At 40.9% G+C, this 18,456-nt stretch overlaps 1 protein-coding gene across 6 annotated transcripts in view; it reads left to right on the forward strand.

Annotated features, from left to right (window-relative positions):
• Positions 1 to 18,456, forward strand: part of AKAP13 (A-kinase anchoring protein 13) — a 224,487-nt gene that overhangs the window by 167,497 nt on the left and 38,534 nt on the right. For 3 of the 6 annotated variants that reach the window (XM_074881090.1, XM_074881091.1, XM_074881092.1), the window contains exons 13-18: positions 1,852 to 2,198; positions 5,328 to 5,381; positions 8,867 to 8,929; positions 11,358 to 11,541; positions 12,797 to 12,905; positions 17,014 to 17,139. In XM_074881090.1, coding sequence (XP_074737191.1) covers positions 1,852 to 2,198; positions 5,328 to 5,381; positions 8,867 to 8,929; positions 11,358 to 11,541; positions 12,797 to 12,905; positions 17,014 to 17,139 — 883 coding nt within the window. The remainder of the gene's footprint in view (positions 1 to 1,851; positions 2,199 to 5,327; positions 5,382 to 8,866; positions 8,930 to 11,357; positions 11,542 to 12,796; positions 12,906 to 17,013; positions 17,140 to 18,456) is intronic. The other 3 variants (XM_074881095.1, XM_074881093.1, XM_074881094.1) reach the window with 3 other exon arrangements.

The following is an 18,456-nucleotide window of genomic DNA, read 5'->3' on the forward strand; positions in this document are numbered from 1 at the left end:
TTTTAACTTACACTTCTTATTTAAATATGTGTCAAATCCAATACTTTACAGTATAAATTTACTATTAATGTATTTACACAAATTCACCATTAATATTTGACATTCCTTACCATAAAATGAATGCTTTTGGAGGGATATGTTTTTAATGTGGTTTTTACTATTTTGTGTTTAAAAGGTATATTGTGCTTTGGTGTTGTGCTGTGTCTTTCTCTTTTTTCTTTGATGGATGGGGAGGGGAAATAGTGTGACAGCATTTATTTAAACCACCTTAGGATCATTATTGTGTACCTGTTAAACTGAAATAAGAATAAAAAATAGCAAACCTTGAAGCAGGGCTTCCCTCTAAATAGTGAAATATTTGATTAGAATACTTTTTGAACATCTCAGTTTCTTTTTATTCAGTTTAACAAAAAGCTTTTAACTTACAATGTGTGCCCATCAAAAAAAGCACAGAAAAGCAAAAGTGTCTGGAGCATTTAAGACTGCTGGGCTTGAATGAAGTCAGGGCGGTGGGATCCGAGGTGAGGACTGCCGTGGGGCAGCACCACTCCCGTTCATCCTGCCCTGCATGGGTTTTGATGCCCATCTCTCCCTTCTGAGAACGGGAGTTTGTAGCCCGTTGTTTTCTGTCAAATGAGAGCTGACAGCCTGCAGCTCCTTGAGCTCTCAGCTTCTGCTGAGACCCACCAAGCCTGCTATTTGAAGACAATTAACCGCTGTGGCTTTGCTGAATAGCCTATTATATATGGTCTGACAGATCATTCTGCCTATTATTATTTTAAATGATACAGCACAGGGCTCTGCAGGAGAATAAATTGAAACTTCCCATGTCAGTCCTTCGGGGCAAACACCATTTCAGACTGAAGGTGATGTCAGAGAGATGCTTGTGTTTTTTTACGCTAGCCACGGGGAACACAGAATACACACAGGCTCTTCTCAGGCTGTATGGTCAGCATGTGGCCTTTGGCCAAAGAGAACCAGTTTGGCTTCCACTCGTTGCTTTTGGAGCAAACTAAACCAAAAAAATTGCAGTATGACTTGAGACCTGTAATACAGGGCAGCTGATCCTGTGGAACAATATTTTTCAATTACAGTTGGATTTGAAAAATGCTGCAAACCCTGACATTAACTTTCTGCTTAACGGAAAGTAGTGGGGGATGGGGATTTAAGTTTTTTTTTTTTCTGTTTTCTACTACTGAATAATTGTCCCTTTTGTGCTGCATGATGCAGTGGAACAGTATGTTGCCCTTGAGCTCTCATGGCTGACAGCTACAAACCCATCCCAGGTCCCACAGGAGAGGCTGGAGTTTTGTCATCAGGAGTTGTGATGACCCAGTTCTGCATGAATTGCTCTCCAGAAACCTTTGGTGGTTTTATGGCACCTTGACCAATAACAGGATTATCCAGAAATGGTGAGAGAAGCAGGAGTTGCTGTGCAGGATGAAATGTGGAGTTGGAGAGAGGAAGGTAGGCAGAGGACTTGAGCTAGGAGCCCAGGGTTACAGCAACCAGGGACCTGCGGAGTGGAAGAGTTGCTCGTAAGAGCATTTCAACCTCTGTTGAAGGCAGAGCAAAAAGCCTCGCTTCTGCAATGGTTTATTTGCCTTATGGTGTCAACTAGGAAATCTCTCAGCTCATGTGAAATATAAAATATTTTCATTTATTTAAAATGTTAAAGCTATTCACTTCATTGGAAGTGTTCAAGGTCAGGTTGGACGGGGCTTTGAGCAACCTGATCTAGTGAACAATGTCCCTGCCCATGGCAGGGGGGTTGCATCTTTAAAGGTCCTTTCCAACCCAAACCAGTCTATGATTCTACTTTAATATATTTTTAATTTTTCTTATCCACAGCAGCCTGAAGAGGAGCAGTCTGCATGCGATGTTACCAGCTCCAGTTCCTCTGCAGATGACACCATGTCCCTGGAGAGGAACTCATCCCTGGGCAGCGACACATCCCTTCCCTTCCCACCAACGGTGAACTTCATCCAGCCCAAGGACAGGCACAGCCTGGATGGCAGCTGCACCAACATGGTGGCTACAGAGGGAGGAGAGAAGGAAGAGGAGCTGGACAGTATCACGGATGTGCCCACTCATTCATCTGTCTTGCGAAACTCCATGCGGCCACTGTCACCTTTCCGTCGACACAGCTGGGGGCCAGGGAAGAACGCCACCAATGAAGCAGAAATAAATCAGAGGAGGTGAGTGAAGAGCTGCTTTGATTTACTTTGCACCCACTCATGCGTATTTATCTAAGCTTTAGACTCAGCATGAAAAAACAGAACACTGAGGATGTCACTTCTGATTATTTGTTTTTCACTCAAAGGGGTGAAGAAAGTCTCCTAACGTATGTTTGTTTGGTTTTTAAATTAACTTTCAGGATTAAAGTACTTAATACCTACAGTACGCTTGAGCTTTTCAGAGGAAATGGAATTACCCTGGGACAGGTCTTCCATTTGAACTATCACCACCCCTTTCTGTACGAAGGGCTTTGTTAAAGGAATTATTGGAGTGTTAAATCTCATTGACCACAAAATAAACACGACCATTATTGCTCTGATTGTATTAAGAGATAGCATGGGCACCAGGGTTTTAAAAAATGGTGTGGAGGCTCCTCACAGTGTTAAGATGGGTAGTCCCCAATTCACAGAAATGGTTCCACCTCAGTCTCTCATGGACAGTAAATCCCACATAACTCATCACCGGTGTCCCTGGTGGTGCCCAGGAAGATTGAAAAGGGAAGTTTTCCCATTTGTTCTTTCAGATGATAGAAGAGGGAGAGGTGTAACAGCCACGTGAGTGCGTAGGTGCTGGTGCCAAGTGACTGTGGGAAGAAATGGTGTTCAGCCCCCTCATCTCAGTGGGGAAAAAGAGGAAGTAAAGAAAGATGCACACCAATGAAGTGGTTGGTGTAAGGTTCCCTGCCATGCTCTGCACCATTCAGCATCCAGGCTGCTGGATGCTTGGGGTCAAACCCTGCGTGTTCTGAAACCAGTGGAAGTTTGGCCAGTGTTTTCAATGCATTTTAGTGCTTTCAGAGCAGGAATGGCCAGCTGATTTAGCAGGGTCAGGGTGCTGTATCCTCCTGTCCTGTGTAGACCTGCAGCTTACAGAGGCTGCGAGCCCAGGCGTGCAGTGCCGTGCTGCTCTCCAGGCTGCTGCTGCTACCTTCATGGCCACAGGTCTGCTTTTAAGATAGACAGAGCCATTGCATTTGGTGATGCTATTAAATTAAAACTGGCCACTCACAACGGGTTCCTGGTAAATTGTTGCTTGACCCATTTGGATAATCCAGTGAGAGGCAGCAGCCTCCCATCAGAAATGTATACATTCTTTACACGGTAGGAGCTGTGAGCATCACCAAAGGAATACCATAGACTCTGGAGATTTTAAAGCTGATGTTGAAGAAGATGCAGGATCCTCTAAGTAACATAGGATGAAAGACTTTTTATTATTATTGTTGTTTACCACTGCCACCTTTTTTTGGTTTCATTCCTGGTCCCCTGGTAATATTTAAATAAAGTAAGTAATACCTATCTTTTTAAAGCTACAAAAGAATCACCATAAGGTATACATGCAGATTTATGACAGAATGAGTCCATAAGCTCATAAACTCATTTGGAGAGATTTATTTTTAAGTGTAGGACCTGTTATGTAAGGATTTCTGAGGGTAATAAACTGCATAGCTAGCAATTACTGCTAACACTTAACAGATGGGGTTAAATTCTCCTGCGTCAGACTTTGGAGGCTGTTTCTGATATGGGAAAATACATGCATTGTAAATGTAAGAAAATTTGAGTTAAAGGAACAATAATTATTCTCATATGTTGTTAGATACAGCTGCTGCTACATAAGCATAGCTGTCACATAGGTTAATGAAAAAAGAAAAGCTGGGTGGGTCTCTGCTGCTGATTTGGTTCCTGTTTGGTTTTATGTTTCTGTTACAGAGGAATTTGGATTATTTGAGGTTTTTTTTCTTTTCTTTGTTCTTTTCATACATGGCTGTTGTGATGTTGAGATTCTGGTTGCTTAGTGAGCAACAACAAATACTGAGGAAATTAAGCCCAAACAAGTGACTTTCATACAAATCAGTTAAATTCAGGGTGTTTGCTTGTTCATTTATATCACATGCAGAAGATAGTTTTCCATTTAAAGGGGAAAAGCCCTTATTATAAATGGACTTTTGCAAACCTTTGAAGTGAAGTAACGCAGAGCATAAGCCTTGGCTGAGGTTTGTCCTGCTGACAGGCAGGACCTGTGCTGCTCCCACCACCTGCCACCCCTTGTCCGTGCTCCCTCTCCTCCTCCTCTAGGCACCCGTGGCACTTCTTTGGTCCATAAGTGAGCAGGTTGCAGTCACTAAATGAGCAGAAGATGAACTAAATAAAGTGTAATTGCCATCAAAACCAACCCAAGGATTAGAACTGGACTGTGCAGCTGGGAAGAGGACTGGGGTGGCAGGCTGCACGGTCAGCCGAGCTGTAAGAGGTGCCTCCTCTCCCAGCAAAGGACTCACAGCCTAGTCCAGCCCCCATCCGTACCAAAACCAGTCTTTCCCCTGATGGTAAAGGTAGCTAAGTCAAGCTTAGAGCTGCTGATACAGGATACAAAGAGCCTATGGGGAAAAAATCAGTCTTTTTGGTCTTTTCCAGTGTTACCTGTTTTCTGTTTAAGAGGAACAAGCATAAAAGTTTGTTCACAGAAAAGATCAGAGCAAATGTAATCGTCTTAAATACAACGTGAAAACGTGCTCAGTTCCCCTCTGCTTCCCCTCTCTCCTCAAATGCACTTCATAGATAATCCTCATGTCTACATTTTGCTATTAAAAATACAAAGAAAACTAACAAGGCTGCCACAAAAGGATGTTCATCCTTCAGTTAATTCCTGACATTCATAGCAGAGTTGGAATGCCTGTCTTTCAACAATGATGCAGTGTTTTTAACGTTTGGGTCTGAGGAAAGAAATGCCGACGTTTTCACTGCAAAACTGGAGCTGGTGTTAATCATGGTTGCTAACAGCTTCTGTCAAATAGTTTGTCCTTATCTAAACTTTAAACTGACCTGACTTTGCAGCAGCTAAGTTGCAGTGTGGTCAATACCTGTGAAACCTTCTTTTTGTACAAAAAAAACCCCAACCAGAAACCAAAATTATTTTTAAAAGAGAGAGGAGGAAGAGAGAGACTCATTACCTCCTTTAGTATTTAATTTTGTGTTTTCCCTGTACGTCCATTCCCTCTGTTGTTCATGTGTTGGGATATTATTCCTTCAGCTGCCATTTGTTCATTTTTTTTCCATTCACACTGCTGACCACTCTCCATGATTCATTTTCAGTTCAATGCGAGTTCTGGGGGATAGTATAAAGAAGCCTCCCATTCATAGGAGAAGGTACAAAGCCAACTAATGTGACTAACTGTTTTGCGTTTGAATGTCTACTAACTCCATACTGTCGTGTTAGTAAACCTCTCGAAGCATTGGCGTTAGAGCTGTGCATCCCACTTGGCTGCTTTCCCTCTCCAGTCTGACCCAGGGCTGTTTTTCTGACCCACAGAGCACATGCACAAGCCGTTTTCTCCAGGACGATATGTTAATAACTTTGAGAAATCTCGGATATCATTTTGTTGGCCTTTGCCATGTGTAAGATTTGGAATTGTGTTAAAATGATTGTTTACCTGCAAGCATGTGCGTCATTTGGATTTAAAGCACGTCAGAAACTCCTGCCAAGTCTTACAGGAGGGGCACCTGGGGAGGGGATGCATCAGGCACGATCTCAGAGTTGGAGAATGCCCTGCAGATCTACAGCTGGTTGAATTAAATGGCTTTACTTTTGCTCTTTTGCTGTTTTTTATAACTATCTTCCTAAAAAATAGAAAATCCTTACTTCCATGTGTGTTTTTTCTTCTGTGTAGCAAACTTTCCGTTCCTCATCCATCATGCAGATACGCATTTTCACCCATGCAACATTTCTGTTGTCTATTAACATATAAAATAGGACACTTAATTTTTGACACAGCAGACATGTGGACTGTCCACACTTACACATTTTTAGACTAAAAAAAAAAAAAGAGAAGTTTAATCTCTCCCCTTCAGTGGTTCAACCTCATCTCATCTCCCACAGCCTGCTACCTTTCCTCCTGTGGCAGGTTAACTCAGGATTTTGTTTCCCTTGATCTCAATGGAGTTATGTGTCTGTGTACAAACTACCATATTTCCACACATGTAAAAAATATTACCATGATGTTATTACCAAAAAAATCACCGTGCCTTACCATGCATCAACATAAATGAAGCCATATGAGCAGTGCTATACAGTTCAGGAGAGGGCTCTTAAAAAATAATTTTTTAATAAAGGGACAAGAAAGAACATGCTTTTTTACTTCTATGAAGCCACTCTTTGCATCGCTCTGTACTCTGAAGGGAGAAGTGCAGTGCTCGTCTTCTCAGCTCATGCAAATTAACATCTTTTTACCAGTTGCCTGTTAAGGCTCCTCTATAGGAGCTGTGTTAGCATTTGGAGTTATAATATCCTGAAACACTGAGTTTACATGTAGGATAAAGAAAAAGTCTTGAATAGGCGACCTAAAATACTTAGCCATATCTGAAATGTGTGGTAATTCTTTCATAACCATTCTCTCTTATTTTTTTTTCTGGCCTCCCAACCATTTCTGTATCATCCCCTCTAACCCCAGCTGGAGAGCAACAGCCTGAAACTAATTCTAACAATTTATGCTCTCCCACAAGGCTCATGTATATAATAGCTCATACCCCCTCCCCAAGTTGTCTCTGTAAAGGGGTTTTGCATGCTTTGCATTGATCTTGTTTGGTTTTTAGGGTGTTGCCAACAGATTGTGGGTGGCTCCCCAGCAGGATTGTAATTCTGTAAGACTGCTTTCCACAGCCCTTGCCAAGAGGTCTTTTTCCTTCTCTGAGACCTTCCACCACTTCCAGACTTCCTCCTACATATATGCAGCCACCTCTCCTCTCTACCCCTATCTACTCTTCTGCTTCCCTTCCCTGCAATTTTAGCATTTGGGATTGTCACTGTAACATGGCAATGGTCAGGAATAGAGACAACTTTTACAGTGCACTATCAAGTGTAAATGTTGCATCATTTCTTTAATGAGGAAGATCCTCTATCCTGCAATTGAAAAGTGACCACACAAAAATGACTGTCTTTTGCAAACAAGTCGACATAAGCATAGCTCCAAGCATCCACCAAGCCCAGTAGTCTTGGGGCCACCAGCAATAGCTTGGAAAGCAGGGAGAGGGGAAGCATGTATGATACCTTTCCTTGAGGTACTTTTTCAGCCTCCATCTAGTTTCTGCCAGGCAGGTTTTGTTGACCTGCTGGGAGGCTGAACCTAAGCCTGGTAGTGCAGACTGAGATCTATGATGGAGGTAGGTTTGCTGTGGCCAGGACTTGGTTCTTTTATGATCTCAAGCAAGTATTTTGTTCCCTTGTCCCTCACTAATACTTATATCTGCCATCGTGGTTTAGTTGGATGATGACAATGAAGTACTTGGAGGTATTGGCATGTTATGGGAAGGTACGTGTTCATGAAGAATGCTTATGGTACTGTGCTGAGAGCTGCTGGTGAAGCACACCTGGAGCTTTGCGGTACAAAGCACAGGTACTTCACGTGTATCCTTACCCAGTTAACATCCTGAAGAAAACAGGTAGCAATTATCTGTACTCCACCATTGAACACCAACCATCAAACCCTCCCTGAATGTTTCCAGTGTTGTACTGTGTGTGGAAACTATATGAGGACTTGACGTGAGGTGATGCAGTCAGTGGCTTTAAACCTTCCTCTCTGCCCTCTGCGGCTTCTGGCACTCGCAAATCCTGGCCCAGGGATACTTAGACTTGTTTTGCCCTTTTTGTAGGCTCCTGGCCTGGAGCAAAGCGTGCTCTGGCTGTGTCCTCCTTGCGTGGATTGCAGGCCAGGGCCTGGGAGCAGGACTTGTGCAGTGCTGCTCTGGCAGATCTGTGCTGATGCAGAATTCCCTTCAGATGACGTATGTTTCCTGGACAGCTTTTTCAGGATTTAAGGATCCTTTATATGTCATAGCTGACAAGAAGATTGATTTCTCTGTGTCTGCAAAGCTTGCAGTTGGGCCATGAGCTGACAGAGAAAAAATAACAAAAGCGGTATTTAAAATAACAACCAAAATATTTGCATTCTGTATTTGCATTTCTTAGGTCTTTCATGGTGCAACTTGGGACTCTTTTGGGGTATGGGAGCTGAAAGGTTTTCTAGTCAAGGTACTATTTGAAGGACACTTGATTTAATCCCAAGTTAATAGTAAGATGAGCCTGGTTTTTTCTTGCAGCCTCTTTCACTGATTTGCTGTGCAGCATTTAAGAATGTAGCACTCTCCTTATTTTTCTCAAGTGTAGTCTGAGGTTATTAATACTTGTAGAGAGGGAACTTAAATGATTAAGTGTCTGTAAGGGATTCTTCTTCTGATTTGGAGGTGAGAGGTACAAGAAAAATACTAATCATTACTAACACAAGGGCTGTGTGCAATTACTTATGCAAAATTGGCTTTGGTATGTTTCAGCCTTGTTTTCCCCAAAAACTTCTCTCCCCACAAGGAGCAGTTTCTCCAGTACGTTGTATACTTGCCGTTGGGATCGGTTTGGGGGAAGCATGGGCTGTCCTGCTACCTGTTTGGTGGTAGCCTCGGTCACTTGGGGCACTCTGGTGTGTTCTGGCAGCCAGAAATATATAGTAGCTACTGCATTATTTCTGAGTTTGTTGGGGTTTTTTGTTTAAAATATGCAAGAGTGAGTCTTTTAACATTCCCGTTCCATAACAATCCAATAATCACAGCCCTTTTCCTTTCTTTGCCTCTTTTGATGTTCCTAGTTTGAGCTGGTGTCCCTCTGGCGTACAGTTCATTGCCATGGGTCCTGACTTTACTTGTAGAAGGTATGGTATAAATAAATGTGTAGCAGCAGCAAAGGAGCACTGCAACACCCTGTTGTGAGCTTTCTGTGCGTCGCCTTTTCCGCTGCTGCTCTGGCTGAAGCGTGCACGTGTTTGTTTGCTTCGTCTGCTTTTTCAGCAATTAATCTTGGGAATGGGTCTTCTGAATTGGGGTGCAGGTGATGGTGGTGGCTGCTCTTCATTGGCCTCGAGTATTAAAGAAGCTGCACTGTTGGTTTAAGCTGTTCTGTTCTGTGATTTTAAGGCGTGTTTTTTTTCTGCAGCAGTGATCATAACAGTAATTGTGACATCCAAAGAATCAAGAGTTAAGGTGATTCATCGCCGCTTTGTTCTGGACGGATCTCATGAGGATTTAAGTTCATAACAGACTTGTTCTCTGTAAATTGAAAGATCTATTTTTTTCTTCAAAGAGACTAATCGTGTAAAACTTTATATGAAAAACCCATCTAATAGCCATGGATGAAAATTTCCCAGGCACTTAAAGTTTGCATCTTCTTTAGAAAGTCCCAGAGTTGAGATTGATGCTTGCAGATCAGATCCTTACCTGCCTGGAAGTATCTGTCTCCCAGATTTTATAGCTTTATAGCTTTCCTCTGGCAGTTCTTGCTGGTTGTGGGTACAGCTATTAAACTCTTTTTCTGAAGACTAGATATTGAGAAAGAAGTTAATCTGTCCTTCCAGATACAAATTTAATTACATTTGGTCTATATACCCTGACCAATAAATTATCAGTGGGTACTATTGGTCTATAACTATTTTATGGGCTAATATTTGCAGTTTTGAGCTGTTTGTGTCACAACAAACTACATGATTTTTTTTTTTTCTCTATTATGAATGTAGCATCGTTGTTACCACCTTGGTATGGAAGAAAAAAATATTCTTCTGCCAGTAGAAATGGGACTGATTTCTCTCTGCAGGTGTTTTAGAATAAATTTTGTAATGCCTGCTATTGAAACACATTGTTGAGTCAAAATCTTCCTAAAGCAGATTAAATTGTAAATGCCTCAACCAGTCTTCTTTCTCATTAATTACCATGGAAGAAAGCCTTAAAACATTTACTTAATCTTCTTATTCAAGGTTTATTGCCATTTTTTCTTTGAAGATGCATATTTATCAGCCACTTAATGCTTCTAAAGGAATGCAGAACATTAATCACTACTATGCAAGTCTACCTGAATTTAAAGCTCCTCTGGTTGTTTAAATAATCTGTACAGTCTGTAGTGTGTTTTCGCTTTCGTTTGCTTATAGGTCAGCTTGTTGGCCGCTTGGATGTCATGATTAACTCAGGTTGGGATATATATCCAGAGCAGGCCTTGCTTCAAACTAGCAGGACTTTGTGTGCATCAAATCAAGTGTTAGGCATGGAGTTGTGCTACTGTACTGGGAGGTACTGGTGTATCTGTGAAGCTTGCACATTAACCCAAACTGGCAATGCAATGGGTTTGTCGATGCTTGGGCATGAGGAGCAGGAGGGTCAGAAGCAGAATATTAAGGCCAAGGTATATCAGATGGAAATAGTCCATGTGAAAAAGGGAGTGTTTTGTGTAGGTGGGAAGAGAGTGTATTAGGGTCCTTCTGTAGAGGTCACTTGTCTATCAGCAGCTGTCTTTACAGAGGTTGGCCAAACCTTTTATTACTACCAATTCTGCAAGCAAAAGTTTGGTATTTTATTTAGCTTTGAGTGATTGGCTCCATTGGACAAGACCTAGCTTCCTCAGCAACTGATAAAATAGGATTGGTTGGCTGATGGAGACAACATTTATTGAATTTTTAAAAAAAAACCAAAACAAAACGTGAAAAGGAGCAAAAGAAACCAGCTTGGGCAGGAAGGAGGACATTATCAGTGCCAAAGCTTTGTGCAGTGGCAAGTGCTAAATAGATTCAGAGGATGTGTCTGCAGAGAGGAACATTACAGGCAGCCTAGAGCTGATTTTGTGGCTGCTGGGGAGGATATTGATCCAGGACAGGCAGCACAGTGCTATACAGGGTAGTTTAATTTGGATGGCTTTATTCCAAGGGAGAGCCTAATAAAAAGCTAGCAGAGAATATGTGGAAATACCAAAATCCTTAGAAGGGATGTTTCTAGATTTATCTGTGCAGCACTCAAGAAGAAAAAAACCAAAACACAGTAGGAAAGGCTATTGCCCAGAAGTTTGAATGGTTGTTCAACCAACTACTGTGCTCATTAGAGGCACAAAGCTGCTGCTGTTTGTTCTGAAGAAAATACAAACCCCTCCACTGCTATCTGCACTTGGTCGTTGAGAAGTAATGTGCTGAGGAATAACATCAGCATTTCCCTCCACAGTTCAGTTAGTGACTGCCTTGTGTTTTACACTTGAAGGTGCTATGTGCTGAAAGACACTGGTCCCTGTGAGTTTGTCAGCATCTAACCTCTATGGTTTCTCTTCAGTTACAGCCTAGAAGGCCTTGCTGGAGATTCTGGTGAGACCAAGAAGCCCTCTACAAACTTGGAGGCTTCTTCTCTGAGCTCCAAAGATCTCAGAAGGAGTCCACTTGCCAGCAATCAGTGTGGATCCCTGGTCTTGCTCACTGAAGAACTCGAGCAAGGAGAAATCAGAGACTACAGTCACCAGGTAAAGCATTGTTATATGTCTAGAAAATGCTACATCAGTGTTTTGGAAGTAATTTTCCAAAGTGAGTCTCACTGTGAAGGCTTCCACCCTATATACATATATAATATTACTAAAATCTTCCATCTTTAACATGGAGGAATTTCCACTGTGTTATATTTGCTACTTGATTCTTTAGGGCAACATGGTTGATGGGTGAAGTCTTAGGGTGAGAACAAGAAACTTCCCAGTTTTCTTCCACTGATTGCATGAGTAATCATGGAAAAGTTATTAACTTTTCAGTATGGATACTGTGATACTATCAATTGCAGGTGTTGTAAAGCTTCTTCAATTAATGCTTATGCTGCCTTCTGCAGTCCTGTAATACACACAAATACTAAGTAGTAATATATCTGCTAAAGTTTTTGGGTTTATTTTCATATTGTAGGAGGAAAATAAAGGGTTTTTTCTTTCATAGGCACAACCAGAATCAAAAGGCCCATTATTATAAGCAACAATTAAGTGAAATGTTAATTTCATATTAAGAAAATTTAGAGTAATCTCTCTGGAATGAAAGTCTATGATAACTATTAAGGACAGATGGGCCACAATATTATGAATCTCTGCTTATTTTTATTAAAGAAGCAATTCTAGTCTTGAATACTATAAATACCCTGGATTTCTGATTTTGAAGTTCTGACCGTAATATTTTCTGGTTCATGCCAGAGTCATTAGCCAGCCAGTCTGTTTACCTTGTAGAGTCACTGCTGTACATCAAGGCAGCAAATGGGTCTTACAAGATCTGGCCTGTAGAGCTATTCTGTCAAGACTCTCATGTCTTCTCTTGCTTTGAGGAATAGCATTTTTGGGGAACGCACTGCTAAGCATCAGATTTTTTACCATGTTGAACCACAGTCTAGTTATACTGAGGAGTTGAATCTCAGCAGTAATTTCAGTGGCCATCAGAGAGTTAACAATATCCATCTTGTAATATCTTGCAAGACAATCAAGCAGCCAGTCTCTTCCTGTTTGTTGCATAATTAGTTGTCTTACAATTAAAAGACAAAACAAAATGTTGCATTTCACCTGTACAACACTGATTACATTTTTCGTGGTCCTTGCATTTCTCACCTGTTACGTTATACTGGGATCGTTTAAATTTCCCTCTGTTTGAAAGTGAGAAGCTCAGTAAATATAAACACTGAACTGTGATCAGAAGTTGGGATGGTGCTGTCGTTCTTGATATATTTGCTCAGCGTGGTTATTTTCTGTTCCACAGATGCATCAAACATCGCAGCCGCAAGGATTTAATTTCTGTTCTTCCACTGTTTCATCTCCGCTGACCAAATCTATGTCTCTAATGTCAATTAGTAAACCAGTGCTGGACAGTGAGTAACACAGTTTTTCCTTATCCATTCTGTCATCTGTATTATTAAGTACAAATTGGTACCTTCCCAAGGCAGAATTTGCTAGTACCTGCTCTTGCTTTCCTATATTATGTGAAATATATGTTTCACTGCTGCATGGACCTGTGGGTGTGGAAAGGCAGAACTCGTTCAGTTTAGATCCATGTCTTGTTCTTCCCAGTATATCCCTAGTACTTCCAGTTCTGTGGGGTTTCTTTTGTTTGTTTTTTTTTTTCTTAATTAGACTACTGATATGAAAACTATGATTTATTGAGTTTGTTATTTAAAAGAAAAAAAGTTTTAATTTTGCATCCTTTCAGAATTTCTTCCTTTGATGTCAGGTAAATTCCAGTTGAGATCTTATTTTCCTACTTCTAGATTTTTTGGAAGTTGATATATGGAAACTTGAGAATCCATGTCTTGGTCTTCTTGGGGGAGTTTATTGCTATTTATTTTGAGTTAATTGTTCTGGGGCAGTTGGATGTAATCTGTTGAATCTTATTCCTGAAGAAAATAATAAAAGGTGATTAGGTGAAATTTTTCAGTTTAACTTAACTGAAGTGATAACAAGCACTTAATGCTGCAACTTCACTGAATTGATTCTTTCAGCTGAAAAAGTCATTCGGAAGGCTGCAGCTGGATGTGCTTAGAAAGGGCCGTGTTACACATATTTTCATTTTATTAATTGACAGCCAGAAACTGTACTGACATTTTAGATCATGTGTTGTCAATCTGTGATGGTCTCTGATCTTCTCCTTTTTATTAACATGCTTCTTCCTTGCAAAGCTGAGCAAGGGAAAGGTGCTTTTAAGAAAGGCATTTTATTCATTTAAGAGGCTTGCTGGAGGAAGCTCACAGAGGTTATTCTTTGTAGGAGACATTTTTAAATTCTTTGCCATCTTTCTTCCATGATTAATAAGGATGTGGCCTAACGGATGTGTCCCCCAGCAACAGTAACCAAAACACAGGCAGATCTGTCCCGTCAAAAGGCCAGCTCCTGCTCTGTGCAGTGGGGCACCCTCTTTCCTCCTTGGGCTGAAGGCCTTCATTATTTTTTTTTTAAGCAACCCGTTTATTGGCATTGCATCCAGTTGCTAACCAAACACCATAACTAACTCAGCTAGCTTCCAGAAAACATGCTGTCGGTGGCGGAGAGAGCCTGACCAGCTGTGGCTCATCTTCCTCTCCCTTTAGACTTTCCTTCAGGCCCACAGTGGGGGTTACGACAGTGGAGGATTTGGGCCTCCATCTTGGAATTGGACAACTTGCCACCTTTCTGCTCTTCTCTGTCTTATGACCCCCATTAAAAATGCCATCAAGGCCTGAGCTGGTGGTAGAGAGGTTTGATTATCCCATCTTATTCTAGAGTCGCCCTAGCCACGATAGTCTTGTTGAGAGAGAAGGAAATGAGAAGATGTAGTAAGCTTTCCAGAGGGGCTGTGGAAGAAATAGCAGGGTTAGTCTTCTGCTGTGGGGTGGATGTCTCTGAGTTTTGGACACTGCAGTTAAAAATTACTAACACTTCAGTGAGCTTTATTTTCTCAGTAGTTAATTTGTGACACCTCAGAAGGGCCTCATTTTTATAGGAAGGTGGTTTCTGAGAATCAGTGCATTTGGGGCAGTTGATGTCAGCATCCAAAAGGATTACTCACCTTGAAAATTTAGGTCACGGATTCCCTTCAAAACTCTGACTCTTTCTTGACTTTGGAAACTTCAGTAAATCACTTCATTCTTCCTCAGTCACTTTGAAAGAGGAGTAGTGTTACTTGAGTTGTGACCATAAGTACATGTAAAGCAGCTTAGTGCCTTTTACAAGAAGGTCTTGGTCCATAAACTCTCTTATATCACCTTGGCTTGACATTCGTAATATTGCAGCAGAATACTTCAGAGTTTTGCAAGAATAAATCCTTGATTTCATGGATGTGAATCTAGGAAATCTTTACTTCTTCATTCCATTGCATAATTTTGTGGTAGGTGTTTTAAAAAAAATTCTGATCCCTGCAAATGTGTCTGAATGGGAAGAAAGCAACATGTTCTGCACAAAAGCTTCAAAAACTGAATCCAAATGAATAAACATATGGAGGGCTTTCACTTACATTTCCCATTTATTATCATATGTACTGAGGTAGGAGCAATTTCCAAGACTGAGTTTTTAGCCCGCACTCCATCTGATGTCTCAGATGTTCCAAGAGCTGCTGTGGCCATTCACAACTGTTAATCCTTCAGCATTTTATAGACGGAGGTCACAAGAGCTGTTGGCTGGAGTGCTCGGAAGACTGCTTTCAGCTTTGGAATAGTAAATTTCCAGTGTGGAGCATTGTTATAAAGCCAGGAACTGCTATAAATAAAACCACTGAAATGGAAGTTGAAATGAACTGTGCTGGAGGAGGTGGTTCTATTTACAGTAAAGTATTATTGTTCATCTTGACTTTTAGTCTAAATAGACAGTAGACTACAGAAGAAAGAAAACAGTGTTGCCTAGTCATGTTCTTCAGGTCTGGGACACTAGAACAACTCCTTTGAAAGGCAGTCTAAACAAAATTAATGCATGAATCTTGCTAAGAATTCTTCAAATTAAATGCCTTTCATTGGGTCCCTCTAGGGTTGTTCTGCTTACATTGGAAAAGTGTGCACATAATTTTAGTCAACTCACCTCTAGGCAATTGGCATTTTTGACTAATGGCTGAAGGAAAATTTCAGGGGAGTTTTCTTTGCATTGCTTACATTGCATTGGGTATTCCTCAGTTAGTATTTTTATATTCTGAATTCAGTTTTGGGGTATGATATCAGCAATACAAATGTACGTGGCTGAAAGGACATTTTTTATTTGAAGAGAGTAATAATTGCTACTTCTTTCTCTTGGAAGTTTAATACTGATAAAGTCTTGAACCTCTTCTCCCTGTTGTGCAAGTGAATTGATTTTATCCGTGTCATGGAATGACTTAAAAGTGCCTTAATATATGCGCTGAAGATGTTTAATATAGATGCTTAATGTAGGACCTTTAGGTCAGACCTGTGCCAAGGGCAGAGTTTCCCCAACCCTGACCCAGTCATCTTTCCTGAGGACACGCTGATGTACCATGTGAGCGATGGGTATCCAGCAGCCTGACACTGGTCAGGTCACAGCTCAGAGGTTTCCACCTGTGCTTGTACCATGAGATTTTGGAAATACAGCCCTTGGGCATCTCCGTAAGAGGCTGTGTAGCAATTTCAGTTAAGAGTGGCTAGCTGGCTCCTACATCTCGTTTCGGAGCAGATTGTACTTATAACGGATTGATGCAAAGCTGCTGCTATGCAAGAGCTGCTCTTAAAAATAAATTATGGGAGATTTGATGTCACAGGCTGATTGCTGAGTTTGGTACTGTGTTTGGTATACATCTTCCAGACAAGGACAGAAGAGGGTGCAGAGGGGCTTTTCTCATGTTGAGGCAGTTTCTTTAAAACAAGGACTGTGAATTTTAGAAGGCAGCAGAAGAGATGCTTGTTTTTTCTGGTTTTTTGGAAGAAAAAAGGGGAAATTTAGGTGTCTCCCTTTTAAAGCTGGAAACTTTAAAGGGCATAACATTATCAAAATGTTTGGGTTTGTTTTAGAGACAGAATCCACAAGAGCCTCCCCAGGTAGATAAAGTATCCTTGCTAATATCTGGCAGCTTTGCTGTGTCATTTAACTTCAAAAAGCACCATTAAACAAATATCTTGAGTTGTTTTAGTTTGATTCCCTGGCAGTTATTTCAGTGAAGCACATGCCTTTTGTCCAGAGATCCACTATGTTGTTGATACTCTGTTTGGGAAAGTAACTGTTTACGTGTAAGTCTTCATTAAGAGGTCCTATAAAAAGATGCCAGCAAAAATAAGAAAAGCCTTGAACATCACGATATGCATGCAGAGAGACCTGCATCCTCTGAAACCTGCACCCTCTGGAACTTGCATGTTCTCAGTTCTTTGTTTCTTGTGCCTTTTCTGAAGTCAGCTGCTTTGCAGACATTTCCTTTGCTTTGGTTTTAGTTTGCTTTGGCCGTTTTCCTCTCCTTTTTATTATTAAATGCATTTTCAAGCATGCTCTAATGTCTGCTGTTAACCCACTTCTCAGCCCAGGGCCAGACTCGACCATCGAGAAGAATCTCCTTCTCCTTCAGCATCTCTCCACTCATTCCTAAGTCTAAAACTCTCTTTTCTATTGGCTCTTCTTCCAGTGATGAGGAGGAGGAGTTGGATAGTAAGTAATCGTTTTCTGTGCATTGCAGCCATTGTGGTGGAAACAACGGGAAATCTGGTTTTCTGCTTTAGACATTGAACTAACCTTTTCATTGCGTGATGTCTAACAACATTATCTTAGTCATGTGTCTGAATACTAACTAATGGCAGAATAAAAGGATTATAATCCAAAGAGTTTTATACCTCAGCACCATCGCCTCATCTGGTTAGTTTTGGTTGGTATCCACGTGGCAAATATCGTGCCACTCTGACCAGCAATGTAGCCGTTACCTTTTTATTAAAACCAAAATACTTGTCTTGCGATTGTTGCAGTGCATTGAGTTAACAGAAGAGGTAGATCCTTACCCTTCCATACATGAGAGTACATTGCCCGGTGGAAGGAGAAGAGAGGAGAAGCCCCGATAATAAATTCTGAAAATCTTGGTTGCAACTTCACAGTTTCCCTACTGAGCAAAAAGCATATGTTGCAGCCAAACACCTTAAATGGTCAAGGTGTTCATATCTAGGTCCTGATGTTGTAATCAGAATAGTTTTGTTGGAAAACAGGCAAGTGTGTTACATGGTAGCTTTTTTTGCTTCCTGCAAACTCCTCTGCTAAAAGAAACCCAACAAAGGCAGAAGATTGAATTAAAGTAATTTTCACTCCTCTTGTTTTCTTAAATAGACTTATCAAAGATAATTGAAAATGTTTCCTATTTCTTAAGCATGTTTTATTAGACTGTTGAAATAAACCAGAACAGATAATTCTCTATCTAAAGAGAAAATTCAGAGCAGCTGCATTAGTTGATTCAAATCAAAGGTTTGCAAGGAAGCTAACTCACATCCCTCATGCCCATACTGGGATGCGGGAAATTGCTTTCCAGTCCAACAGATTTGGTTGCTTCCTGAATTTAAAAAATCTCCACACCATCTATGTTATACGTATCTAAATTCTTCTCCTTTCCATTCCGTCTTCACTGTGGGTTTGTCCCTTCCTACAGGAAAGTCCTGTGCTCTTCCCAGGTGTGATTCTACCCCTTTCCATATTTAAGCTCCTTCCCCTTTGCTCTGTCCCTCTCTTCAGCCTTTAACAACATTGACAATTCATGGTCCCCACAAAGTGAACTGCAAACACACAGCTGTGCGTTGATATCTTACTCCTGTGGTAAAAAATACTCTTAGCTAAGCTTTTTGGTGGATTTGGTTTTTTGATTGGCTTGGTTTTGGTTTGGTTTTTTTGGTTTTTGGTTTGTTTTTTCTTTTTTATTATTTTTGTTTGTTTGTTTGTTTTAAGCATCCAACCAGTTAATTATTTCCTAATAGTCAGGTTAGGGCATAG

Source organism: Strix uralensis, chromosome 11 (genome assembly GCF_047716275.1).
Source record: "Strix uralensis isolate ZFMK-TIS-50842 chromosome 11, bStrUra1, whole genome shotgun sequence".
NCBI lineage: Eukaryota > Metazoa > Chordata > Aves > Strigiformes > Strigidae > Strix > Strix uralensis.